At 53.5% G+C, this 27,417-nt stretch overlaps 1 protein-coding gene across 1 annotated transcript in view; it reads right to left on the reverse strand.

Moving 5' to 3' along the window:
* Positions 1-2,763: 2,763 nt before the first annotated feature.
* LOC140409417 (transmembrane protease serine 9-like) overlaps positions 2,764-27,417 on the reverse strand; it is a 64,373-nt gene continuing 39,719 nt past the window's right edge. The window contains exons 7-10 of the mRNA XM_072497857.1: positions 26,026-26,170; positions 24,166-24,313; positions 21,981-22,247; positions 2,764-3,561 (exon numbers count right to left, since the gene is read on the reverse strand). Of these exons, the coding sequence (XP_072353958.1) occupies positions 3,412-3,561; positions 21,981-22,247; positions 24,166-24,313; positions 26,026-26,170 (710 nt within the window). The 3' untranslated portion in view covers positions 2,764-3,411. The remainder of the gene's footprint in view (positions 3,562-21,980; positions 22,248-24,165; positions 24,314-26,025; positions 26,171-27,417) is intronic.

Below are 27,417 nucleotides of genomic sequence, written 5' to 3' on the forward strand. Positions count from 1 at the left end.
GGTGCCCGGGCACCACTCCAGTCCTGTGGGAGGGGCACCCTGCCTGCTCGGCCCATTCCCCCCTCTCCCTGGCAGGGGCTCCCCCCGTGGCAGCCAGTACATCTGGGCCGGCAGCCCGCAGTCACTCCACGCCATTTCATACCTCCTCTCTCTCGATCAGCAGCCAGTACGCCAGGTTTACGATTCTTAAAACCACAAGTGAATGTCAGCGTCGGGAACTCGGGCCACCGGAGGTGGTGAATCGCTGAGGCCCCGGGCCACGCGTGTCAGGCCCGCTAATGATATGCCTACTGTACTTTCCCCTTGCGTGGCGAGCGACGTATTTCCGCCATTTTCTGTGTGCCAGGGCATCCCGATTCGGCATTAAACCGGCGTCTTCCTCCGATTTTGGTGTCGGAAGATATTCTCCGCCCAATCGCATTTCGCAATTTCGGTGTTGGCAAGCAGAGAATCCTGCCCCTGATGTCCCAGGTCTTGCCGCCCACCAAAGCAGAATCATCTCCTTCCAGCCTCAACATGGAACCTCCAGGTAAGTCAAGACCGTGGAACAGACAATGTTTTCACATTTTGAAACAAATTGAAATTATGGAGATTAATTTTATCCCTGCCGCAAATAGTGAATTTGAAGGCACATAAAGTAAAGTGGATGGCCAGCCTAATGCCACCAACCATCCCTGACCAGTCAAAGAGGGTGGGTGAGGCATCAGGCAAGCAAACGTAGGCCTAATGAGCCTCTTAAGTGGCCAATTAACTGGCACTTATGGGCCTTATTCCACCTCTGGTGCAATTTTTCAATCTGCAGGCAAAGGTGGAAGTAAAAGGGGTAGACTTGGCAGCTTTGGCAATTTGACAACATGGGCTTCTGTCGACCAGGAAGGCTCCTTTGGGGTGGGAGTCCTATGCCATCACACCCCCTCCTCCAAAACGGCCCACCTTTGTCCCTCCCCTCCCAGTCCTTCTATACACAAGGCCCCTTCCCAATACTGGGATCTCCCAGTCATGTCCACCCAAAATCCCCAGGCTTTCCTCAAGCCTGGGAGACATTAATTTATTTTTGAGGACTGGTTGTAATCTCAGCAGTGTCCACTACTCTTTTCTGCCGCTGCTGAGACCATCGGATTGCTGACCAATCAGATTGGTTTGAGGGGTGGCAGTCCCAGTTTTAACTAATTAAGGCAGCCTCCGGCGTAAGAGAAGGCAACCAAATTTCATGTTGGCGAGCAGCTGATCCACTTTTCCATCGGGGAGAAATCAGTCCCTCCCATAAAATCTACCCAATAATCAGTTATGGGGCGAGATTCTCCGACCCCCCGCCGGGGGCTGGCGTGAATCCCGCCCCCGCCGGTTGCCGAATTCTCCGGCACCGGAGATTCGGCGGGGGTGGGAATCGCGCCGCGCTGCTTGGTGGGCCCCCCCCCGCGATTCTCCAGCCCGGATGGGCCGAAGTCCAGCTGCTAGGATGCCTGTCCCACCGGCGTGGATTAAACCACCTCTCTTACCGGCAGGACAAGGCGACGAAGGCGGGCTCCGGGCGATCTGGCCCCGGGGCGTGCCCCCACGGTGGCCTGGCCCGCGATCGGGGCCCACCGATCTGCGGGCGGGCCTGTGCCGTGGGGGCACTCTTTTCCTTCCGCCTTCGCCACGGTCTCCACCATGGCGGAGGCGGAAGAGACTCCCTCCGCAGCGCATGCGCGGGGATGCCGTGAGCGGCCGCTAACGCTCCCGCGCATGCGCCGCCCGGCAATGTCATTTCCGCGCCAGCTGGCGGGGCACCAAAGGCCTTTTCCGCCAGCTGGCGGGGCGGAAATAAGTCCGGCGCGGGCCTAGCCCCTCAAGGTTATGGCTGGGCCCCCCAAGATGCGGAGGATTCCGCCCCTTTGGGGCGGCGCGATGCCCGACTGATTTGCGCCGTTTTTGGCGCCGGTCGGCGGACATCGCGCCGATACCGGAGAATTTCGCCCATGGTTTTATTAACTATAGTTAGTAGCTGATATCAGATAATGCTGGTATGGGTAATAAGCTGAGCGACTGAATTTCATTTGTGTATAGAATGCAAAATAAAACACTTTCAGTCATAAATCATATTTTTATTTTGCAAAGAAGGGTACACTGCAATTTTAGGCATTACAGCTCAGAGCTGAAATGCTGCATCTTAAAGCTTACTAACGGCAGATATTTAAACCGAGTCAATATGTAGGCAAGCGATAACATTTAAATCGTATCTCTTGGCTTTGAAAAACATATCGTGGTAAAGATTCTGCTGCTATGCCCATGAATAGGTGGATAATTGTGGCTGATATGTGCTGAATCAGAATTTCTACCTCTCTCTGCTGCTTGCTTCCCACCTCCTGTAAATGCCCCCTGTTTTAAGAAATTATGGAGATGTGGCAAATTTGAATTAGTAAGAGATTTCAGTCAGTAATGTGTGAATTAAACCTATCTGTCACCATCAGATTGAAGTTAAGGTAACTCCTGAGTCTCATTGAAACATCCCGGGCGGGATTCTTCGCCAGCCGGAGAATCCACTTTTACACCAGAATCGGAGGCGGTGCCGTATTTGCGATGCCCCGCGTCAAAAATGCCATACTCGGGGAGCATGGCGCACACCGTATGGACGGCCTCAGGACGTCATCTGAGGCCCTCGCCCGACGCTCCGGCCCCAATGGGCCGAGTCCCCAACGGTATGGGGCGCATGTCCTCACAACTTTCAGGGACCTCGCATGGTGGCTGCGGACTGTGTCCAGCGCCGCCACCATCGGGGGGGGGGTGCGTTCTGCTGGAATGGGGGGGTTTGGCAGGGGTGGGGGGTGGTCCGGGGGTGGCGAGGGGGTTACAGGGGAGCAGTTTCTGGCAGGACGGGTCCACGCACGGCCAGCGCCATGTTGCATGGCACGGCCGCTGCAGGCCGCCGCCTTGTGCAAGCGCGGCCATGGACCCGGCCATTCTGCGGTTGTATCCGCAGGTAAAGCCAGGGATTTACGCTGCGTGGCTGCTAGCCCCCCATTGGACGGAGGATCGGTGCGGGGGTGCCACCGACTTTCTGGTCGTAAGACCAAACGGATCCAGCGAACATAGCCGCAGGATCGGAGAATCTAGCCCGTGGTCTTTCATTGCCATCTTACTGATGAATAGAAGCAGTATGACACTACTTATTTTATCATAATCTTGACAGGACATCCTTCAAACGTTTCTGCTCCAGTTAAAAAAGGTTGCACAAAATCAGTTTTAAAAATGTAATTGTTTTTCAAAGCCAAGAGATACGATTTAAATGTTATTGCTTGCCTACATAACCTTTTGGCAAATGCTTAGCTGATTTCTGGGTCTATCCCATCTCTATGTTTTACTATTTGAGTTGCAACAATTGGGCATAAATAATATACCAGGCAAAGCTTAAGCGATCACTGAAAAGTTTCAGCTTCGAATTGTCCTCTTAATCCAGGAAAGGTAGTTCTGCGAAAGACGCGTGTAAACTCCAGGTTTATGGGGGTTTCCACAACCGCATCCAAAAGAAACAATTCCGTTGAATTTTCCATTGCATAAGAGTGGACCTCCCGAATCTCCCTGGAAGAAAAGTAATACACAATGATTGGATTCTTTTTCCAAGCTTGCGTGTCTGTCACTGTGGGAATAACCCTGGGCTTAAGATTCCCTGAACAAAATTAGTGATGCACGATCAATGACTACTAAAGCGAGGTTGTAGTCCAACTAAAGGCTTTAATAAGCTAGATGTTTACCCCAGCAGCTCAGGTACAGAAAGAAGGCTGCTGGGGTGGCACGGGCTCTTATACCCCACGTTGCAGGGTGGAGCTACCATATAGCTTGAGCAATGGGAAACATACAATATCTACCAATGGTGTTCCAGCATTACTAGGTACCGTAATAACTCTACACAGATTAACACATTCACCCCCTGTTAGAAACGAGTCCGGCGGGGGGGCGGGGGGGGGGGGGGGTGGCTTGGTATTACAACATGGTAACGTGGTAGAAGTTATAGTTATGGAGGTACCGTAATACCTCCGTATAGCGTTTTGTCTTATTGTCGTAACTATTTACAATTTCACAATTAACTATAAACACTTTAAGGTGAAGCAATCAGTCGATCGGGGGGCCCTAGTCCTCCTCTGTGATCGTCGAAGTTTTGGTGGTGATGCCGGTGGAGGCTCGGGCATCTGTGACTCCGGGAGCATGGCCTCGATCTCTGTGGCAGCTTCAACACCCGTAGACGGCGTTGGTGGGGAAGCCGATTGACCTGGGAATGGAGCGTCTGCGGGGTGCGTCGGTAGGCGGGGGGGGGGTCTAGATGGGGCCGGCGGAAGAACCGATCCTCCTGGGAAGGGGGCGGCTGTAAGGTGCACCGGTGGGAGGGGGGGTGGGACTGGTGGCTGGGGTGTGCGTGGGGATCCGGCGGGCGGCAGGTCTCGCAGGGAGACCGTATCTTGTCGGCCATCGGGGTACGCCACGTAGGCGTACTGGGGGTTAGCGTGGAGAAGATGGACCCTCTCGACCAACGGGTCCGACTTGTGCGCCCGCACATGTTTTTGGAGCAGGATGGGTCCGGGAGCTGCCAGCCAGGTCGGGAGCGTGGTCCCAGAGGAGGACTTCCTGGGGAAGACAAGGAGATGTTCGTGAGGTGTTTGGTTGGTCATGGTACAAAGCAGTGACCGGATGGAGTGGAGGGCATCTGGGAGGACTTCCTGCCAGTGGGAGACTGGGAGATTCCTGGACCACAGGGCTAGTAGGACGGTCTTTCAGACCACTCCGTTCTCCCTCTCTACCTATCCGTTACCCCGGGGGTTGTAACTGGTCGTCCTGCTCGAGGCAATGCCCTTGCTGAGCAGGAATTGACGCAGTTCGTCGCTCATAAAGGAGGACCCCCCTATCACTATGTATGTAAGCGGGGAAACTGAACAGCGTAAAAATGCTATGGCGGGCCTTGATGACGGTGGTTGCCGTCAGGTCGGTGCAGGGGATGGCGAATGGGAACCGGGAGTACTCGTCAATCACGTTCAGGAAATACGTGTTGCAGTCGGTGGAGGGGAGGGGGCCTTTGAAATCCATACTGAGGCGTTCAAAGGGACAGGAAGCCTTTATCTGGTGCACTTTCTCTGGCCTGTAGAAGTGCGGTTTGCACTCTGCGCAGATTTGGCAATCCCTGGTGGCTGTCCTGACCTCCTCGATGGAGTAGGGCAGGTTGTGGGTCTTGATAAAGTGGAAAAAGCGAGTGACCCCCGGGTGGCAGAGGTCCTCATGGAGGGTTCGGAGGCGGTCCACTTGTGCGTTGGCACATGTGCCGCGGGACAGGGCCTCGTTTAGCTTCCCGGGACGATACACAATCTCGTAGTTGTAGGTGGAGCGTTCGATCCTCCACCGCAAGATCTTATCGTTTTTTATCTTGCCCCACTGTGCATTATCGAACATGAAGGCGACCGACCGTTGGTCAGTGAGGAGAGTGAATCTCCTGCCGGCCAGGTAATGCCTCCAATGTCGTACAGCTTCTACTATGGCATGGGCCTCCTTTTCGACTGAGGAGTGGCGGATTTCGGAGCATGGAGGGTGCGTGAGAAGAAGGCCACGGGTCTGCCTGCTTGGTTGAGGGTGGCCGCCAGAGTTATGTCGGACACTTCGCTCTCGATCTGGAAGGGGAGGGACTCGTCGATGGCGTAGCCTTTGCAATGTCTGCTTTGATGCGGCTGAAGGTTGACTACTAAAGCGAGGTTGTAGTCCAACTGAAGGCTTTAATAAGCTAGATGTTTCCCCCAGGAGCTCAGGTACAGAAAGAAGGCTGCTGGGGTGGCATGGGCTCTTATACCCCGCCTTGCAGGGCGGAGCTACCATACAGCTTGACCATTAGTAATCAAACAATATCTACCAATGGTGTTCCAGCATTACTAGGTACCGTAATACCTCTACACAGACTACCACAATTAGGAACAGAGGAGTTGCTAATTAAAAAACAATGAAGCCCTTCTAACTTACTATCTACCATCCTGGTTGTCAGATGCTACCTCAATAATGAGGTTATTGACTAACTATTGCATCCTTTATATTATGTCTATTTGTCTTGGTCTGGCAGTAAACCATGACAGCCAGTCAATTATTCAAAGCAGTGTGAACTATTGCCAACCTACCTGTCTAGGATATCAGACGATGTCAGTGGTAAGCTGGCCAGATGTCTGGGGCGAAATTCTCCGTTATCGGCCGAAAGTCCGCCGATCGGCGCAAAAAACGGCGCAAATCCGACTTGCGTCACGTCGGAAAAATGGGTCGTAGTCTCCGGCCTGAAATGGGCTAGCAGTGACGTAACGGGATCCACGCTTGCGCAGTGGTTCACGCCGTGCAGCGTCATACGCGCTGCACGGCGTGACGGCTCATAAGGCCGCGCTGCTCCCCCCCACCCGACCGGAACACCCGACCGGAACACCCGACTGGATGGCTGGCCGTCGCTCAGCCCCGAGGTTCGAGTCACGCGATGTGGAGGCGCTCCTGGACGCGGTGGAGCAGAGGAGGGATGCCCTGTACCCCGGGCACGGCCGCAGAGTTGCCCCACGCCAAAGCCGGCGTCTGTGGAGGGAAGTGGCAGAGGCCGTCACCGCTGTGGCCCTGACACCACGGACAGGCACCCAGTGCCACAAGAAGGTGAACGACCTCATCAGAGCAGGCAGGGTGAGCCTCCCCATGTCCCCCCTCCCCATATCCCCCCATCCCCCATATCCCCACTCCCCCATATCCCCCCTACCCCATATCCCCCCTCCCCCATATCCCCCCCATATCCCCCCTCCCCCATATCGCCCATATCCCCCATATCCCCCTCCCCCATATCCCCCCTCCCCCATATCCCCCCTCCCCATATCCCCCATATCCCCCCTCCCCCATATCCCCCCTCCCCCATGTCCCCCATATCCCCCCTCCCCCATATCCCCCATATCCCCCTCCCCCATATCCCCCTCCCCCATATCCCCCCTCCCCCATATCCCCCATATCCCCCCTCCGCATATCCCCCCTCCCCCATATCCTCCATATCCCCCATATCCCCCATATCCCCAAGTGAATCCAGCCCTAACCTTAACCTCTGCAATGCACGCGCAACCGATGGCGTGCATTCATATACCTGCCTAACACTGTTGCCTTTTACCCCTGCCCCCCCCCCCCCACAGGAGAAGCGCGCACCCAACAACAGGGAGCATGTGAGGACTGGAGGAGGGCCCGCTGATGAGAGGCCACTGACCGTACACGAGGAAAGGGCCCTGGAACTGGCTGGCGGACCTGAGGACCGGGAGGTTGCTGATGCAGAGGTCGGGGGCGTACTAGCGAGTGAGCCACCGACAGCCCGTCCCCATATCCCCCCTCCCCTATATCCCCCTCCCCCGTATCACCTGATCACTGCCTGATGTCTAACCATGCATGCTTCATTGTGTATCACAGGACCAAACGTCCAGGCACCCATCCCCGCAGATGCAGACCGCCCGCAGGATGCCCCTCGGAAACCACAGGAGACGGAGAGACCCGCACCCTCCAGCATGCGACGCCCGCAGGATGCCCCTCGCACACCACGGGAGACGGAGAGACCCGGACCCTCCAGCATGCGACGCCCGCAGGATGCCCCTCACACACCACGGGAGACGGAGAGACCCGCACCCTCCAGCATGCGACGCCCGCAGGATGCCCCTCGGAGACCACAGGAGACGGAGAGACCCGGACCCTCCAGCATGCGACGCCCGCAGGATGCCCCTCGCACACCACGGGAGACGGAGAGACCCGGACCCTCCAGCATGCGACGCCCGCAGGATGCCCCTCGCACACCACGGGAGATGGAGAGACCTGGAGCAACAGGGAGACGACACCCCCGTCACGTGCGGGAGCGACCACCCAGCGATGAGGGGGGCAGCCACAGGCCCCCGTCACATCCGAGCCAGGACACCACTACCCAGGACACCCCTACCCGGGACACCACTACACAGGACACCCCTACCCGGGACAGCACGACCCAGTACACCCCTACCCGGGACAGCACTACCCGGGACAGCACTACCCAGGACAGCACTACCCGGGAAGACGAAATACCGGACAGTGACTCAGAGTGGATGAGTGGAGACGAACCCCCACCCCAAAGTGCCATGGAGTCAGAGTGGGACGAAGAGCACGACACAACGCCACTGCTGTCACCAACACCCTCCACCATCGCAGAAACACTCACCACGGTTGGGCACTTTAGTGATGAGGCGTCTGGTACACTCACTGGTGCCCACATCACAGCCGTCCCGGTACAGCAGGTGGAGGTAGGAGCAGCAGAGGGACCGGGCGGTCGGAGGGCAGCCCAGGCCAAGCGAACATCAGCCGCCGAGATGGATCCCGGGTTACTGCAGTTACCACACCCACACATAGATCCGATGCAACCACCGACACGGAGACGAGCGAATAGGGTGACGGGTGGCTTGCGGCGGCTGCGGTCGCAGGTGGAGGAGTCCACCCGCGTCCAGGAGCTGGGAGTGGTCCCGGTCATGCGTGCCACCCAGGCTGACACCGCACGGGTGGCGTCCGCGGTGGAGGCAATGGGTGCGACGGTGTCAGACATGGGGAACGGTTTGCGAGGCCTGGGGCCTTCCGTGCAGGCGGCGTCTGTGGCCCAGGAAATGGCTGCCCTCTCACAGGAGGCCATGAGCCAGTGCCAGCGCCAGATGGCAGAGGCGCTCAACGCCATAGCCCAGTCTCAGCAGGCCATGGCCCAGTCTCAGCAGGCCATAGCCCAGTCTCTGCAGGCCATGGTCCAGTCTCTGCAGGCCATGGCCCAGTCTCAGCAGGCCATGGCCCAGTCTCAGCAGGCCATCGCTGAGGGCAGCGGCGCCAGTGGCCATGTGCTAGCCGGCGTCGCACTGTCACAGACAGGGTTTGACAACCCCCTGGGCTCCATGGCTGCAAACCTGCAGACCCCTGTCGATACCAGCACGGGCCTCCAGGACTGGCAGCGCCAGATGTCGGGGGCGCGTCGGATGGCCAGTCCGTTCGCATCCCCCACCCATGTAGAGGCCTGGGGGCCATCGGGCACCCCGAGGGAGGAGGAGGTGGTGTGGTCCGTCCCGGCTCCCTCTGTAGGGGAGGCCCCGGTACACCGCGACACCTCGGACTCCCCCCCCTTCCGTCCCAGGTGCATCGGGTGGGCAACGGGCAGGACAGACTGGCAGCTCGCCATCCCAGTCGCCCGGGCCGCAGCCTGGCCCATCTAGTGGCGTGTACACTGCCTGGGTGACGGGCGCAGACGTGCAGGATCATCATGCGGTGGTCGCAGACCACCTGTACGTTCATCGAATAGGTCCCCTTCCTATTAGTGAACACGGCCCTGTTATCTGCAGGTGGCCGCACGGCGACGTGCATCCCATCGATCGCGCCCTGGACCATGGGGAACCCGGCAACGGCAGAGAAGCCCACGGCCCGCCCATCCCAGGACGCCCCAGGAAACGGCCGCCAAAGGGATCCAGTGTCAGAGGGCAGGAATCACAGGAGTCCACCTCCAGTTCTGCTGTACCGTCTGGGGAACCACGTAGACGTAGTCAAAGGGCCCGTAAGGCCAAACAATTAGACACTGAGTAAGTTGGCACGGGTGCAGGGCACAGATGAGTTTTAGGGGCTAGGGCACGTGCATGAACTCCTTTGGTTATTAAAGTCAATGTTACACCTACCGAAGCTGCCTTTGTGCTCTGTCCAAAGTGTGCGGGGGTGTCATGTACGTTGAGCGCAAGTGTGTGTGTGAGGGGTGGTCTTACCTCAGCCCCAGGTGAGTCTGCCCCCTTCCCCCTGGGCCGCCATCAACATCCCCCGGGCAGAGGACGGGACCGTGCGCTGCAGTGTCACAGCCGCATGCAGGGATGGTCCGGGTGGATGGTGGTACTGTGGCCATGGGTCAGACATAGTCCAACGATGTAGAGCCAGGAGCTCATCGGAGGCGGGTTGTCATCATCCTCCATGGCCTGCGATAGACACGCGTCCACCCGCAACTGGGTGAGCCCGGCCCGTTGTGCCGCCGGTGGATCGGCAATTGGGGGGGGGGTGGTGTGCATGCGGGTGGGGTGTGTGGGGTTGGGGAGGGGGGTGAGGGTGCTGGGTGGGTGGATGGGTGGGGGGTTTGGGTGGTCGGCTGTTGCCATGGTGTGCGGTCTGTGGCCATACTACCCGATTCCCACGCCCATCTAGTCAGTGAAGCGGGTGTCTATCAGTCTGTCCCTTGCCCGCTGGGCCAGCCGGTAACGGTGGACAGCCACCCGCCTGTGTCTACCCCGTCTGCCCTGACCATTGCCCCCATCCCCCTCATCTGGGGAGGACTGCGCCTCTTCCTGCTGCTCCTCCACTCCGCCCTCCTCTGCCTGCGGCACATCGCCCCTCTGCTGGGCTATGTTGTGCAGGAAGCAGCACACCACAATGATGCGGCCGACCCTATCTGACCGATACTGGAGGGCGCCCCCAGAGAGGTCCAGGTACCTGAAACGCATCTTCAGCACGCCAAAGCACCTCTCGATCACTCCCCTTGTCGCTACATGGGCATCATTGTAGCGGTTCTCCGCCTCATTGCGTGGCCTCCGTATAGGCGTCATCAGCCACGATCGCAATGGGTAGCCCCTGTCGCCCAGCAACCAGCCCCTCAGCCGGGGATGGCGTCCCTCGTACATGCCGGGGATGGATGACCGCGACAACACGAATGAGTCGTGTACACTGCCTGGGTGACGGGCGCAGACGTGCAGGATCATCATGCGGTGGTAGCAGACCACCTGTGTGTTCATCGAATAGGTCCCCTTCCTATTAGTGAACACGGCCCTGTTATCTGCAGGTGGCCGCACGGCGACGTGCATCCCATCAATCGCGCCCTGGACCATGGGGAACCCGGCAACGGCAGAGAAGCCCACGGCCCGGGCATCTTGGCTGGCCCGGTCCACGGGGAAGCGGATGTAGCGGTGCGCCATGGCATAAAGGGCATCTGTCACTGCCCGGATGCACCGATGCACCGATGTCTGCGATATGCCGGACAGGTCCCCACTCGGTGCCTGGAATGACCCCGTTGCATAAAAGTTCAGGGCCACCGTAACCTTGACGGACATGGGGAGAGGGTGTCCCCCGCCAGTGCCACGCGGTGACAGGTGTGCCAGCAGGTGGCAGATGTGTGCCACGGTTTCCCGGCTCATCCGGAGTCTCCTCCTGCATTCCCGGTCCGTGAGGTCCTGGTATGACTGCCGGGGCCGGTACACACGGGGCGGCCTCGGGTGCCTCCGTTGCCGTGGGGCCGCGACGTCCTCCTCCCCCTCCTCGTCCTGTCGGTCAGGTGTCCCTCCAGCCTGGGCGGCTGCCGCCTGCCCCTCTGCGGCAGCCTGCGCCGCCTCTCTGGCACGCTCCTCCTCCTCCTCCTCATCCAGGGCAACATAGACATGAGCGGCTGCCACCACGGCGGCCAACATCGCTGGATGGTCTGAAAACATGACGGCCTGGTGGGGGGGGGGGGGGGAGGGGAACGACGACATGTCATCATTGCCCATATCCCCTCCTCCCCCCAGCCAGGTGGCATGGACCGCATGGGTCCAACTGTTGGAGGCTGGCACCTGGCCAGGTGGACCAACTCATTTGCCCTCCCATCATCCACCCCGGGACGGACCCCCTCCCTAACCTCCACCCCAGCACGGACCCCCCCCAACCCCCAACCTCCACCCCAGCACGGACCCCCCCCCCCCAACCTCCACCCCAGCACGGACCCCCCCCCCAACCTCCACCCCGGCACGGACCCCCCCCAACCCCCAACCTCCACCCCAGCACGGACCCCCCCCCCAACCTCCACCCCAGCACGGACCACCCCCCCCAACCTCCACCCCAGCACGGACACCCCCCCCAACCTCCACCCCGACACGGACCCCCCCCAACCCCCAACCTCCACCCCAGCACGGACACCCCCCCCAACCTCCACCCCAGCACGGACCCCCCCCAACCCCCAACCTCCACCCCAGCACGGACCCCCCCCCAACCTCCACCCCAGCACGGACCCCCCCCCAACCTCCACCCCAGCACGGACCCCCCCCAACCCCCAACCTCCACCCCAGCACGGACCCCCCCCCCAACCTCCATCCCAGCACGGACCCCCCCCCCAACCTCCACCCCAGCACGGACCCCCCCCCAACCTCCACCCCAGCACGGACCCCCCCCCCCAACCTCCACCCCAGCACGGACCCCCCCCCAACCTCCACCCCGGCACGGACCCCCCCCAACCCCCAACCTCCACCCCAGCAAGGACCCCCCCCCCCAACCTCCACCCCGGCACGGACCCCCTCCCGGCACTCCCCCGGAGCCCAGCCTACTCTAACCACCCCCCCCCCGCCGCACACACACACACACAAGCCGAGACACACCTCTCCTAACGCAATCAGTCTGCGGCCACGCCATTTCCTGCCCAGAGCCAACCCCCCAGGCCGTCACTCTCCTCCTCGCTGGTCGGCGTGAGCCTGGAGCACCGGGTCACGCCGATGAAAAGGAGGTTTGATTCACGTCGACGTGAACGGTCATCACGTCGACGGGACTTCGGCCCATCCGGAAGGGAGAATATCGGCAGGCCGAAAATCGGCTGCCTTGCGCAGACCCGTGACATTCTCCCCGGCAGCGGCGCCATTAACGCCCCGCCGACTTTTCTCCCTTCGGAGACTTCGGCGGGGGCGGGGGCGGGATTCACGGCGGCCAACGGCCATTCTCCGACCCGGCGGGGGGTCGGAGAATGACGCCCATGATTAGCAATGGTGTCTGATATTTGTTTCCTTTGAAATTGGTCAATCCACCAATTTACTCCGAACCTCGAAATGATTGCTGTTAATATTATGAATTCAGCAAATTAAAGTATTAAAATTGTCTCAAAAATGCATTGCCAGAAAGATATCCGCAAAGTCTGATGGTCAAAATTAGTAATATTTGTCAAGAAAAACTGGCATAGATTTGAAAATGTAACTGTCACTATAATTTTGAACTACCTAAATGACTGGAGATCATACAAGGTCATTAACACAGGGTTTCCATTGCATCAGTTGTGCTGTGGTGGGCTGTTGCTAGATGTTAATTTCATTTTTACATTCAGTCTCACCCCCGCTCCTCTCCCTATCTTTTTCAACAAAAGCTCAAACTGAGTAAGCTCTTTAGTCAAAAGATGGTATTAATGCGGAACTTGCTGCCAGATTGAGTTGTTGATGTGAACTAATAGGTGTATTTAAGGGGAAGCCAAATAAGTACATGAGCAATAAAAGAATACAAAATTTGGTTGGAGAAGGCTTATGTGAAGCATAAACGCTGTAATGGCCTGTTGACCCAAACAGCCTATTTCTGTAAGTTTGCTGTAGGTTTCCAGGTAATTCAATTTAAAACTCGCAGCACAACTTGATGCACTGTCAATTATGATGAGACGAGAGGAGAGAGTAATCGAGGCTTTATTAAGCAGAGATGTGTTGCCTCCTACAGTTGTTGCCGAAATGGCTGCAGCTCGGTGAGCACACACATTTATACTCCGCCTGCTGGGCGGAGCCAGCAGGCAGGGATCTACCCCCGTGCCTGTATTACAGGAGCCTTACCGTATTACATCTCATGTGTGTACTATACACAAACAGTGGTGACTACCACATTCACCCTCTGTTAAAAAAGAGTCCAGTGGGGGTGGTGGAATACTATTTACATGTGAGTGAACATTTTTAAAGTGTACAGTTCTGGAAAAGTTCACAAATTTAGCCGGTCGGGTGCCTTGATCCTCCGTTGTGAGCGCCGCAGTCCCGGTGGTGATGCAGGCACCGGCTTGGACGCCGGTGACTCCGTGAACGTGTAGTCCTCATCTTCATCCCCGGGTGGAACCAATGGGAGGGCGGATCGTCCTGGAGCGGGGGCTGTGGTGAGATGTGCTGGGGGAAGGATGGGTGGCACCAGGGCAGATGGGGGGGACCCAGCTGGTGCCAGGTCCCTGAGGGTGACTGTGTCCTGGCGGCTGTCAGGTTTGCTGTACCGACTCGATCAACGGGTCCACCTTGTGAAGCCGCACATGTTTGCGGAGGACAACGGGTCCAGGAGCTGCCAGCCACGTTGGGAGCGAAACCCCAGAGGTGGACTTCCTAGGGAAGGCAAGGAGACGTTCATGGGGGGTTGCATTAGTCGCAATGCAAAGTAGCGATCGGATGGAGTGTAGTGCGTCGGGGAGGGCCTCCTGCCAGCAGGAGACTGGGAGATATTTAGACCGTAGGGCCAACAGGACGGCCTTCCAGACCGTCCCGTTTTCCCTTTCCACCTACCCGTTTCCCCGGGGGTTGTAGCTGGTCGTCCTGCTCGAGGCAATGCCCTTGCTGAGCAGTAATTGACGCAGCTCATCGCTCATAAAGGAGGATCGCCGGTCACTGTGGACATAAGCGGGGAAACCGAACAGGGTGAAGATACTATTGAGGGCCTTGGTGACTGTGGCAGACGTCATATCAGGGCATGGAATGGCGAAGGGGAATCTGAAGTATTCGTCGACCACATTAAGGAAGTACGTGTTTCGGTCGGAGGATGGGAAGTGCCCTTTGAAGTCCATGCTGAGGCGTTCAAAGGGACGGGAGGCCTTCACCAGGTGCGCCTGGTCTGGCCGGTAGAAGTGCGGTTTGGACTCCGCGCAGACCTGGCAGTCTCTGGTAACCGCCCTGACATCCGCAATGGAGTCGGGTAGCTTGCGGGCCTTTATGAAGTGAAAGAAATGGGTGACCCCTGGGTGACAGAGACCATCGTGTAGGGCCCGGAGTCGGTCCACTTGTGCGCTGGCACATGTACCTTGGGATAGGACATCAGGGGACTCGTTGAGCTTACCGGAGCAATACAAAATCTCATAATTGTAGGTGGAGAGCTCGATCCTCCACCTTAAGATTTTATCATTTTTGATCTTGCCCCGCTGTGTGTTATCGAACATGAAGGCAACCAACCGTTGGTCAGTGAGGAGAGTGAATCTCCTGCCGGCCAGGTAATGCCTCCAATGCCGCACAGCTTCAACGATGGCTGGGGCCTCTTTTACGATGGAGGAGTGCCGAATTTCGGAGGCGTGGAGGATGCGGGAAAAGAATGCCACGGGTCTGCCTGACTGGTTGAGGGTGGCGGCTAGAGCGACGTCTGATGCATCGTTCTCAATTTGAAAGGGGAGGGTCTCGTCGACCGCGTGCATCGCGGCCTTGGCGATGTCGGCCTTGATACGGTTGAAGGCCTGGTGAGCCTCGGCCATCAGGGGGAAAACTGTGGAGTGAATGAGTGGGTGGGCCTTGTCCGCATAGTTAGGGACCCAATGAGCATAGTATGAGAAGAACCCCAGGCATCGTTTGAGGGCCTTGGGGCAGTGGGGGAGGGGGAGTTCTATGAGGGGGCGCATGCAATCGGGGTCGGGCCCTAGAACTCCATTTTGCACCACATAGCCAAGAATGGCTAAGCAGTTGGTGCTAAACAGGCACTTCTCCTTGTTATACGTGAGGTTCAGGAGTTTGGCGGTGTGAAGAAATTTGGAAAGGTTAGCGTCGTGGTCGCTGGCCGTGGCCGCAGATGGTGACGTTATCCAGGTACGGGAAGGTGGCCCACAGTCCGTATCAGTCAACCATTCGGTCCATCTCCCGTTGGAAGACCAAGACCCCATTAGTGACGCCGAAGGGAACCCTAAGGAAGTGGTAAAGGCGGCCGTCTGCTTCGAACGCCGTACATTGGCGGTCCGCCTTGCGGATGGGGAGCTGGTGGTAGGCAGATTTCAGGTCCACTGTAGAGAAGACCCAATATTGTGCAATCTGATTGACCATATCAGATATGCATGGGAGGGGGTACGCGTCGAGCTGCGTGTACCGATTGATGGTCTGGCTGTAGTCAATGACCATCCTGTGTTTCTCCCCAGTCTTTACAACTACCACTTGGGCTCTCCAGGGGCAGTTGCTGGCCTCGATGATGCCTTCCCGCAGTAGCCCCTGGACCTCCAACCTGATGATGGTCCTGTCCTGGGCACTGTACCGTCTGCTCCTGATGGCGACGGGTTTGCAATCCGGGGTGAGGTTCGCAAACAGGGGAGGTGGGTCGACCTTAAGGGTCGTGAGGCCGCATACAGTAAGGGGTGGTAGGAGCCCGCCAAATTTCATGGTTAGACTTTGGAGGTTGCATTGGAAGTCCAAGCCGAGTAGCAAGGCTGCACAGAGGTTGGGGAGGACATAGAGCCGGAAATTGCTGAATTCTATGCCCTGGACGGTGAGGGTGGCGGTGCAGTACCCCCGGACCTCCACGGAGTGGGTCCGGAGGCCAGGGAGATTCGTTGGGTAATGGGGTGTACCGCGAGGGACCAGCGCCTTACCGTATCGGGGTGGATGAAGCTCTCTGTGCTCCCGGAGTCGAGAAGGCAAGGTGTCTTGTGGCCATCGACTTTCACCGTCGTTGTCGCGGTTGCGAGGTTGTGTGACAGGGACTGGTCGGCGTGATGGAGGCGAGCTGCGCACATGGCGGGCGGCGTTAAAGATGGCGGGGCCCACGGGCCGCACGAGATCTGATGGGGGAAGATGGCGGCGCCCATGGGCCACACGAGGCCTGATGAGGGGAAGATGGCGGCACCCACGTGGGTTGCGCGGGCCAAAATGGCGGCACCCACGGGTCGCACGTGGGGGGTGCAGGAACAATGGGGCTGGTTACAGCGGCGATCGACCATGCCTGGCACACCGCAGTGAAATGTCCTTTCTTCCCGCTGGCCTTGCAGTGTGCGCTCCGCGCCGGGCAGTGCTGGCGGGTGTGCTTTGTCTGCCCGCAGAAATAGCACTTTGGTCCCCTGGGGTTGGCTGGCTGCCGCCGCGGCACAGTCTTGGGGTTGGCTGGGGGCGGTTGCTGGTGGGGACCACGATGCCCAGGATGGGGTCGCTGTGCGGTCGGGGGCATGCGCTTGTACATTACGGGAGGCTACCGTTAGCGAGGTCGCGAGTTTCTTGATCGCCGCGAGGTCGAGCCTACCCCCTTCTAAGAGGCACTGGTGGATATAAGCCAGAAATCTTCCAAATCTTGGGCAGCAAGGTAGCACAGTGGTTAGCACAGTTGCTTCACAGCTCCAGGGTCCCAGGTTCGATTCCCGGCTTGGGTCACTGTCTGTGCGGAGTCTGCATGTTCTCCCCGTGTCTGTGTGGGTTTCCTCCAGGTGCTCTGGTTTCCTCCCACTGTCCAAAGATGTGCGGGTCAGGTGGATTGACCATGCTAAATTGCCCTTAGTGTCAAAAAAATGTTAAGTGAGGGTTACTGGGTTATGGGGATAGGGTAGATACATGGGCTTCAGTAGAGTACTCTTTGTAAGGGCCGGTGTAGACTCGATGGGCCGAATGGCCTCCTTCTGCACTGTAAATTCTATGATTCTATGACTCACCGGGGAGTCGTTGCTGCATGGACAGGAGGTGCCTGGCGTAGAGTTTGTTGATCGGCCATGTGTAGTTCTCTTTCAGAAGCGCCGTGGCCTCAGTGTAGTTGGGGGTGTCCCGGATGAGAGGAAAAATATTGGAGCTCAATTGTGTGTACAGGATCTGTAGTTTCTGTGCCTCTGAGGGTGGTTCTGTGGCTGATCCGATGTAGGCTTCAAAGCAAGCTAGCCAGTGGTCGAAGGCCGACGTGGCATTGTCTGCTGCAGGCGATCAGGCTTGATGCGAAGGTCCATCACTGTAATATCTCTGCGTAATAAATTGATGCACTATCAATTACGACGAGGCAAGAGTAGAGAGTAATCGAGGCTGTATTAAGCAGAGATGTGTTGCCTCCTGCAGCTGCTGCCGAAATGGCTGCAGCTCGGTGAGCAAATACATTTATACTCTGCCTACTGGGCGGAGCCAGAAGGCAGGGATCTAACCCCATACCTGTAGTCCAGGAGCCTTACCGTATTACATCTCATATGTGTACTATATACAAACAGTGGTGACTACCACACAACTCCACTATGACTAATCAGTCACTTAACATAAGGGCCAGGATTCTCTGTTGCGAGTCTGCCCCGCTACTGCTGCTCGTGAGGACGGAGGATTTGGCACTCAGCCACATCTCCCATTCACTGCAGCAGGAGTGGAGAATCGCACTGCCTAAGAACCTGGCTAAGATATGGCAAGATCAATCTGATTCTCCTTGTTAAGCATGAAGGCAACTTAACTATTCCATGAATGTTTCATTTTCACAAAATAGCATGTTGCACATGTAAGTTAATGGCTATTGTACTTAGACATCAGACAGAGGCAGGAAAAGGATGCAAACTAATTGATATCATTTTTCATTTAATAGTTGCCTTGGTCAGCTGATTAAGACAGTTTGTTCAAAGGACGTGGATAGACTGCAATAATGACTTACCCTTGGTTGTCCTGATGAATGGATGGTGGGCCATCTTGAGCCACCAGAAACTATTTGCACATTAAGAGTGAACCAAATTGTGTGGAAAGAGACTCCCGTGTAATCCTGACCAGGCAACGATGGGAAATTGGATTCTCCCCACAATCCATCATGATCAGTGTACTGATAGTAACCTATTGTGTTTGACTGCACAGTTTTCTCTGCTAGGGCTGTGGCATCATGTAAAATGAGTGGCCTAAGCACACCAAGTCAAAATTACCCCCATGATCTTGCGGCATTGAGTACAAAGGAGGCTAGTTATGCTGGATGTTATAAAGTTCTGGTTGGACCACAACCATATAGTGTTGCGCCCATTACTGGTCCCAACAATTTAGAACGGATCCATGGGTCTTTGAGAGGGTACAGAGGAGATGCACCAGAATGTTTCCAGGTGCCTGTTGGGACAAACAGCCTGTTTCTATGCTGTAAACTTGCTGGTAACTCTGTTTAATGAGGGATTTTAGCTACAAAGTTAGGTTGGAGAAACCGGAGCTGTTTCCCATGAAGCAAAGATTCCTGAGGGGATATTTGATGGAAGTGTCCAAGATTATGACAAATTTAGATAACGTAAACATAGAAAAACTGTTTCCATTAGCTAATGGACAAGGACTAGGGGACAGAGATGTAGGGCAGGATTCTTCGGTCTCACCCTCCCGGAGACCGGAAATTTCACCCCAAGGTCAACGGGCCATTATGTGGTCGCCGTCCCGGCTTTGGACAACAGATACAGATAGGATATGAGGAAGAACGTTTATAACATAGCAGATGTTAATGAGCTGGAATTTGCAGCCTACGGAAGTGGCGGAAGTGGAGACACTGAATGCTTTCAAAAATAAATTAGATGGGCATTTGAGCGAAATAAACTTTCAGGGCTAAGGGAATAGAGCAGGTGAATGGGATAGGCTAGCTTGCTTTAAAGAGAGCGGCAAAGACTCAATAGGCTCCGGGTGCTCCAGTTTCCTCCCACAAGTCCCGAAAGATATGCTATTAGGTAATTTGGTCATTCTGAATTCTCCCCCTGTCTAGCCGAACAGGCGCCGGAATGTGGCGACTAGAGACTTTTCACAGTAACTTCATTGCAGTGTTAATGTAAGCCTACTTGTGACAATAAAGATTATTATTCTGGACTTTCAGAATTGATGAGGGGAATTTCAACTCACAAAAAAAGGGTTGGGTTTGGCCAAGTGGCCATGTAAAAATGGACAAAAGCTAAAGCCGGGCCAAAACTATTTTTGGTTTTAATGAAGACAAGACAGGGAATTTCTTTAAAATTATAATGAGGTTCTCTGCCTTAGAATTAATGATCATTTTTCTCCTCCATCACCAACTCTTCCGATTTCCCTCCTGAGGCCCTTCCAATACTGAGGCCTTTCTAATTTTGTTCACCATTATCTCTTCTGCCCTCCCACCCTCTCCCCTGGCCTTTCTGACTCCAAGTTGATTCATCCAACACGCAGTCCACTCTCAATTTGGCTGGCTGAGGCCAGGAAAAGGAAATGGAAAAAAAAGGTACTCAATCAGATTCTGCCAATATCATTAGCTGGATCTGAGGGAAATTAATAATAATTAAAAGCCCCTAGTCGCCACATTGCGGCGCCTGTTCGGGGAGGCCAGTACAGGACATTCTTCCATGATTCCTCAGTAGAAAACAGGCGAGGCAGTGATGTAGTAGTATTGTTACTGGACCAGTAATCCAGGGACTAGGCAATGCTCCAGGATCCTGGTTTTGAACCTCACCATGGCAGGTGATGAAATTTGAATTCAATGACAATTTGGAATTAAAAGTCTAATAATAACCATGGAGCCCCTGTCAATTGCCGTATAAAGCTATCTGTCTCACTAATGTCCTTCAGGGAAGGAAATCTGCTGCCCTTACCTGGTCTGGCCTACATGTGACTCCAGACACACAGCAATGCTGACTGATAACTGCCCTCTGAAATGCCTAGCAAGACACTCAGTTGGAGGGTAATTAGGGTTGAGCACTAAATGCTGGTACAGTCAGTGATGCCCACATCGCATGAAAGAATTTCTTTAAAAAAAGCCTCTGGTCCCTCCTCACCTCAAGCTAATATATTGTTGTCCTTGCGTTTGGGAGGTGTAAATTGACTGGGGTTCCTGCTTCTGATCCTAACAGGCCCTGCTACAAGTGGCACATTGCAAACTTTGGTTAAGAGCAACATTGGTTGAGTAGCCTGCCAACACACATTGCATAGGTTCACATACAAAGAATGATCACTGGCACAAGATTCTTTGAGAGCATCTACAGAACTGTAACCTAGTGAGAAGTCAATACATTCAGAGGAGGGAAGGGGGTATAGATAAGAAAAAATGAAGGGATTTTTGTTGTTGCGGTGACCCCATGTGCAAATGCCACAGCATCTTATAATGCTATGTTTTCTTCATAAAGTGTATTGTCACACCACATGATAGGTGGTGAGCTATTTTGGCAAAAATTTGTAACTCTTTCTTAACAAAATGAATATAAAGATTTAAAACTCTTTTGTGGGACTATATGCCACTGTGGGCACTACAGAACTGTTGGTCATCCGATTCACCAGCAGCACCCTCAGGCAGCACTTCCTCCTAACATTGCGGCGGAAGATTCGCCTTAAAGGATAACATTGCTTCCAGCGTGGACAAGTTTCCCCCCACCTATTAGCTAGCAGGGCAGGGACTGTGGCATTTCATTAAATTCATCCTCGTGAAATTGTCAGATTGTTTTCTATTTAACCTTGGTAAATGTACTTTTTTGCATATGGTATCGAAACCTGGCTGCTGGGAAACAGGAATAACACTTTCACTGGGCAGCTCCCTGTCAAGTTCTCCTTTTCCCATGTGGCTGACCTCCATCCAGCACACACCATAAAACAGAGATTGGGAGGACTTGCCAGCAGAGATTGGGAGGACTTGCCTGTCATGATATCCATATTAACATATCATGATGCAATCACACACACACACTGATGGACAGGTCGACGGACCAATCAACACACATGCAACATCACAGCCAATCACCAGTGAGAGCACACGCACTATAAAACAGGGAACACCACAGTTCCCGCTCATTCCACCAGGAGATAGCTCAAAGCACAGAGCTCACAGCGTGCCACTCAGACATACACCATGTGCTGAGTGCCTCTCTAAGACAGTGCTAGGGCTGGGTCCACAGGTTAACTGGTGAAGTACGAACCACAACCAGAAGTTAACAGTTGTTATTATACAGAATAATAAAACAGAGTTGTACCATCTACAACCGTGTTGGTTCGTTTGTATATCGGAACACCCAACACGACATTGCCAGCATAAATTCAATGACCTGTGCTCCAAGCAGGAATGTGGACCATCCGGGAGTATGGACAATCAGCATTACAGATCGTAGGCCAATCTCTGAGTGCTGCTCCCCATGGGAATTGTGGGATCAGTGAATTCACCACACTACCTGGATGGCCAAGGCCATTGAAACCTGCTCCACTGCTGCAGGATACAGCACTCAGGATCTCATAAACACAGAAACAATATTGTTTGTAGAAGTTCTCAGTTTGCATAGATTTACTATTCATCTAGAATTTTGAAGTAATTTTTACCCCTCTGATACTTACAGAGCAAGAATCTCTTCCTTCTTCTTGGTCACCAGCACAAAGTACTTCATCTGTTATTGCCGGGTAGTAGGTGTAATACATAGAACACAGGTCCCTGTCTACGACGGTCACATTCGCTTGTTGCAATGTGTCTGAACTGCTCATCGCTTCAGGTTTGGTGACTCCCCAACCTGCAACATTGCAAATGACTCCGCTTTCAACATCCTTTCCGTTGTTAGGCAATCCCAGGATATTCACAAATTTGTTCAGAGTCGCTGTGCCATTGAGCTGGAATTACATTTATAAAGCACGTGAATCGTTTCTACATGTGTGGTGATCTGAGTTTTCTCAAACGCAATTTCATTTTTGGTTACTGGGTAGGCTGTAGATTTTGTGAAGTGTTTTCATTTTCAATACACAGGGGTTTTTATTGAGTTAGGTTTGAATAGCCATTGACTGCACAGCTGCCTCCCATTGCTTTGTTGCACTTATCGCTACATTGGTATTTCTGCAATTTATTCCAAGGAAACTAATTGAACATTTCACAATTAAGTTAATCATGATTTTTAACTTTTGCTGTATTAGCACCAGTTGCTAGTGTTGCACAATACCTTGTCATAGTTCAAATGAAGAAAAAACTTCTTAAAAAGTGAACATCATTCATTCTATTAGGCATTGGAGAGTTTATTTTGTTATCTTGTTTTTACAGGAAATGATACCATTGTAAGTGTTCCGAACGATTGCAGGTAGTTTTCAAAATGGGTGCCAAGGTCTCCAATCAGCCAAGCACTCATTACCAGCCAAGAGGCAAAGAGATAGGCATTCAGGCCCTGCTCTTGAAACAAACAATGGACTAAGCACTTGTTTCATAACCGACATGCAAAACCCTGAATGTAGTGAGCGTCAGCATGGCTGCATTCAGGTAAGCCTGTTTTGTTTCCCCATTGGCCACCACCCCCGCTGGACTCCTTTTTAACAGGGGGTGAATGTGGTAGTGTGGTACCTGAGAGGCCGACGCCATTGGTTAAGACCCTGGAGTCTACCATTGGTTTTATGACATAGCTCCGCCCCGAAGGCGGGGTATAAGAGATGGTGCGGTCCCAGCAGCCTTCACTTTCTGTACCGAAGCTGCTGGGGTAAAGTTCTAGTGCATTAAAGCCTCAGTTACTTACTACCTTCGTCTCGAGAGTAATTGATTGCGCATCAGCCAAGTTTACATGCAGACTGTCAGGTGGTCCTCAATGAGATTGCAGCAGACATCGATCAAAAAGATAAATTTATTAAAAATAGTTTCCTCAACGTGAAGCCAGGCGCAGCAGAATATTTCTCCTGGAATCCCATGAGCCACTGTTGGCGACTACTCAATACCCGCTCCCCATTTCCTGAACTTTATTTTGTTTCTCCCTTCAAGTGCCCTGTGCTCCTCTTCCCAGTCACCCCGCACAATTGCATCTTCTTTCCTTTTAACACCTCCCAGGGTAAGGACGACACGGTGGCTCAGTGGTTAGCATTGCTGCCTCACAGCACCGAGGGCTCTGGCTTGATCCTGGCCCCGGGTCACTGTCCGTGTGGAGTTTGCACATTCTCCCTGTGTCTACATGGGTCTCACCCCCACAAGCCAAAGATGAGCAGGGTTGATGGATTGGCAACGTTAAATTGCCCCTTAATAGGCTGAGCGGGGACGGGGGGGGGGGGGGGGGGAGCGGGGGGCTGGGGGGACTGGTGGGGGTGGTTAGGGGGGGCCCAAGGGGGCACCATCTGGCAGGTCGGGTCCACACGTGGCCGGCGCCTTTGTAAGGCACGGCCACTGCAGGTCATCATCGTGCGCATGCGCAGCCATGGACCCAGCCGTTCTCCGTCCGATTTTACCTGGCGCTGCTGTTGGACTCTCACCGGTCCCGGAATCAGTGAGGGTTCGGAGCCAATTTTAGCTTTGTAAAAAGCCACTGTTCCCACAACGCCGTCGGCACTTAGCCCCAAAATCAGGGAATCCAGCCCTATATCTTTTCACTGGTGAGCTGCATTAGGATGTGAAACTTAGGTCATGGCTTCATTTAAATGAGGCGTAAGGCCTAATATTGGATGCATCTCGAGCCGAGCTGTTCAGGTACAGGGGTCATTCCTTGCACCTAGTCTGTACCTACAAGTTGAAACAGATGAATCTCTAGACATTATAATTAGAAATATAAAGCTTTAACATTTTTACCTCAATAAGCATGATGTCATTTGTAATCAATTTTGAGTCATACAAATCATGTGGAATCAGCCTTTTAACAGTAAATATTTGTTCTTCCTTCCCTCCTTTTGAAAGTGAGTGAGCTCCAAGAACTACCCGAGTGTTTTCCTGTGGAATCCTTTTGCTGTAAAAGAAATTAGGAAAGTTGATACATTAGTTTTGTTAGCATTTTCTGTAGTTCAGTTGGTACCACAGCACAAATGACAGATCAAGTTAGCAATATGACCAAGAATTGGAAAGAATGTCCTTTGAGTTGAAGTCACTGTGTAATATTAATAGCTTCTTTTCAAATTCTTTGCCCTTTATTTCTCTGTTTCCAGGAGGTTGCATGACAGAAAGGGGTTAGGGAGATTTTGGGGGTGATGATGTACATAGATTACACCATTTGTCAATCTATGCAGTCGGGTCTGACAATTGATATTGGCGTCTGTGGTTAAGTAACCAAAAGACACACAATGATTTTGTTAAGAATTGCTCCTCGAGATCAAAGGGTAGCTGCTGACAATTTAACCCAGCAAAGGACAGCGGCAACTGTGAAGGAAAACTGGGTTGGATAGCCTTCACAATGGAGTGTAAAATGTATGAGAGGTGCTCATCCGAGGGTAGATTAGAGATTGAATGGGTGGATTGATTCCTGGGATGGCACGACTGATTTACGTGGAGAGGTTGATTGGTTAGGATTATATTCGCTGGAGTTCAGAAGAATGAACTATAACATTCTAACAGGACTAGACAGGGTAGATGCAGGAAGGAAGTTCCTGATGGCAGGGATGTCGAGATGCAGGGGTCAAGTCTGAGGATACAGGGTAAACCATTTAGGACTGATATGAGGAGATATTTCTTCACCCAGAGAGTGTTGAGCCTGTGGAATTTGCTACCACAGAAGGCAGTTGAGGCCGAAACTTTGTATGTTTTCAAGAAGGAATTAGATATAGCCCTTGGGACCAAAGGGATCAAAGGATATGGTGGGAAAGTGGGAACAGGTTACTGAGTTGGATGATGAGCCATGATCATAATGAATAACAGAGCAGGTTTGAAGGAAAGAATGGCCTTCCCCAGCTCCTATTTTCTATCTTTCTATGTTACTATGTCAATGCGACAGGAGAGGCTCAGTGCAGCAAATGGACTTTTCATAGAATCATAGAATTTACAGTGCAGAAGGAGGACATTTGGTCCATCGAGTCTGCACCGACTCTTGGAAAGAGCACCCTACCTAAGCCACCCTCTCCCCATAATCCAATAACCCCACTTAAACGTTTTGGATACTAAGGGCAATTTAGCATGGTCAATCCGCCTAACCTGCACATCTTTGGACTGTGGGAGGAAACCAGAGCAGACACGGGGAGAAAGTGCAAACTCCACACAGACAATGACCTAAGCTGGGAATCGAATGTGGGATCCTGGAGCAGCGAAGCAAACTGTGCTAACCACTGTGCTACCGTGTCCTTTCCTATGCGTTTTCATGTATCTTAGAGATGTTGGGGCAAAATTCTCCCGAAACGGCGCGATGTCCGCCGTCTGGCGCCCAAAACGGTGCCAATCAGACGGGCATAGCGCCGCCCCAAAGGTGCGGAATGCTCCGCATCTTTGGGGGCCGAGCCCCAACATTGAGGGGCTAGGCCGACGCCGGAGGAATTTCCGCCCCGCCGAATATCCGGTGCCGGAGACTTCGGCAACCGGCAGGGGCGGGATTCACGGCGGCCAACGGCCATTCTCCGACCCGCTGGGGGGTTGGAGAATGACGCCCATTGTTCTAAACATAACTTTTATTATTCTTACCCACAGTGCACTTATCGCTTTTCAAAGATGCATTAACCTATTGTAACTTACTCTTGGCAGTGTGCAGCTGTCAGCACCCAGCTGGTTTTGATTAAAGCTCCTCCACATTTATGATCTTTGAATGACTGGATGGAAGCCATGTAAGGTCTGGAATGGGGCACAGCTTCCTGGCCTCCAATAATTTCCATACAGTTGTCTGTAATAATAAAAATATAGATGTTTTATGGATCTTTAGAATCAAAAAAATCAAAGATAATGCATTACAATGACATGTTACACATTTGCATTTTTCTTTCATTTGTTCCTTCGATGTGAACAACACTGGTAAGTGGTAATTAGTTGTCTTGAGGGTATTAAGAGTCAATCACACAATGTGGGATTGGAGTTACATGTAGACCAGACCAGGTGGCAGCGGCTGGCCTCCTGCACAGAACATGACTCAACACATGGGTTTATGTTACATGTTCACTTCTATTGTGGATGATACAAAACTCGGAAGCATTGTAAACTGTGAAGAGGACAGTGTAGAACTTCAAAAGGCATCAACAAATTGGTGGAATGGGTGGACATGTGTCAGATGAAGTTCAGTGCAGAGAAATGTGATTCATTTTGGTAGCAAGAACATGGAGACATGGTATAAAATAGGGAGTAAAACTCCAAAAGGGGTGCAGGGGACCTGGGTGTATATGTGCCTTAGCCAATAACAGAGAACTGGTTCAAGGAAAGGCAGGACTTGGTGTTAAATGTTCCTTGGTATAAGGAGTTCAGGAAGATAGGAAAGTAAGAAAAGGAGGAGGGGGTAGCAGGATGGGACAAGGAGAAGGCCATAGTGTTGGAGAAAGAGGATGTCCTAGAGGGTTCAAGGTCAGAGTCAATTTGGCTAAAGCGAAGGAACAAAAAGTGAGCAATTCCATTGCTCGGTGTAGTCCATAGACCACCAACTAGTGAGAAGGATGTAGAAGACAAATCTGCAGTGAAATTACAGAGAGATACTAACATTATAGAATAGTTTTAACGGGGAACTTTAATTACCCGAATATAGACTGGAATAGTTCTTTTTATTAATTCATGGGATGTGGCTAGGCCAGCATTTATTGTCCGTACATTGTTGCCTCTGAGAAGGTGGTGGTGAGCTGCCTTCTTGAACCGCTGCAGTCCCTGAGGTATAGATGCATCCACAGTGCTGTTGGGGAAGGAATTCCAGAATTTTGACCCAGCAACAGTGAAGGAACAGCAATATATTTCCAAGTCTGGATGGTGAGTGACTTGTAGGAGAACTTTCCAGGTACTGGTTTTCCTAAGTGCCTGCTGCCCTTGTCCTTCTAGATGATAATGGTCGTGGATTTGGAAGGTGCTGCCTAAGGAACCTTGATGAGTTCCTGCAGTGCATCTTGTAGATTGTGCACACTTCTAACACTGTTCCTCAGTGGTGGAAGGAGTGAA

Source organism: Scyliorhinus torazame, chromosome 3 (genome assembly GCF_047496885.1).
Source record: "Scyliorhinus torazame isolate Kashiwa2021f chromosome 3, sScyTor2.1, whole genome shotgun sequence".
NCBI lineage: Eukaryota > Metazoa > Chordata > Chondrichthyes > Carcharhiniformes > Scyliorhinidae > Scyliorhinus > Scyliorhinus torazame.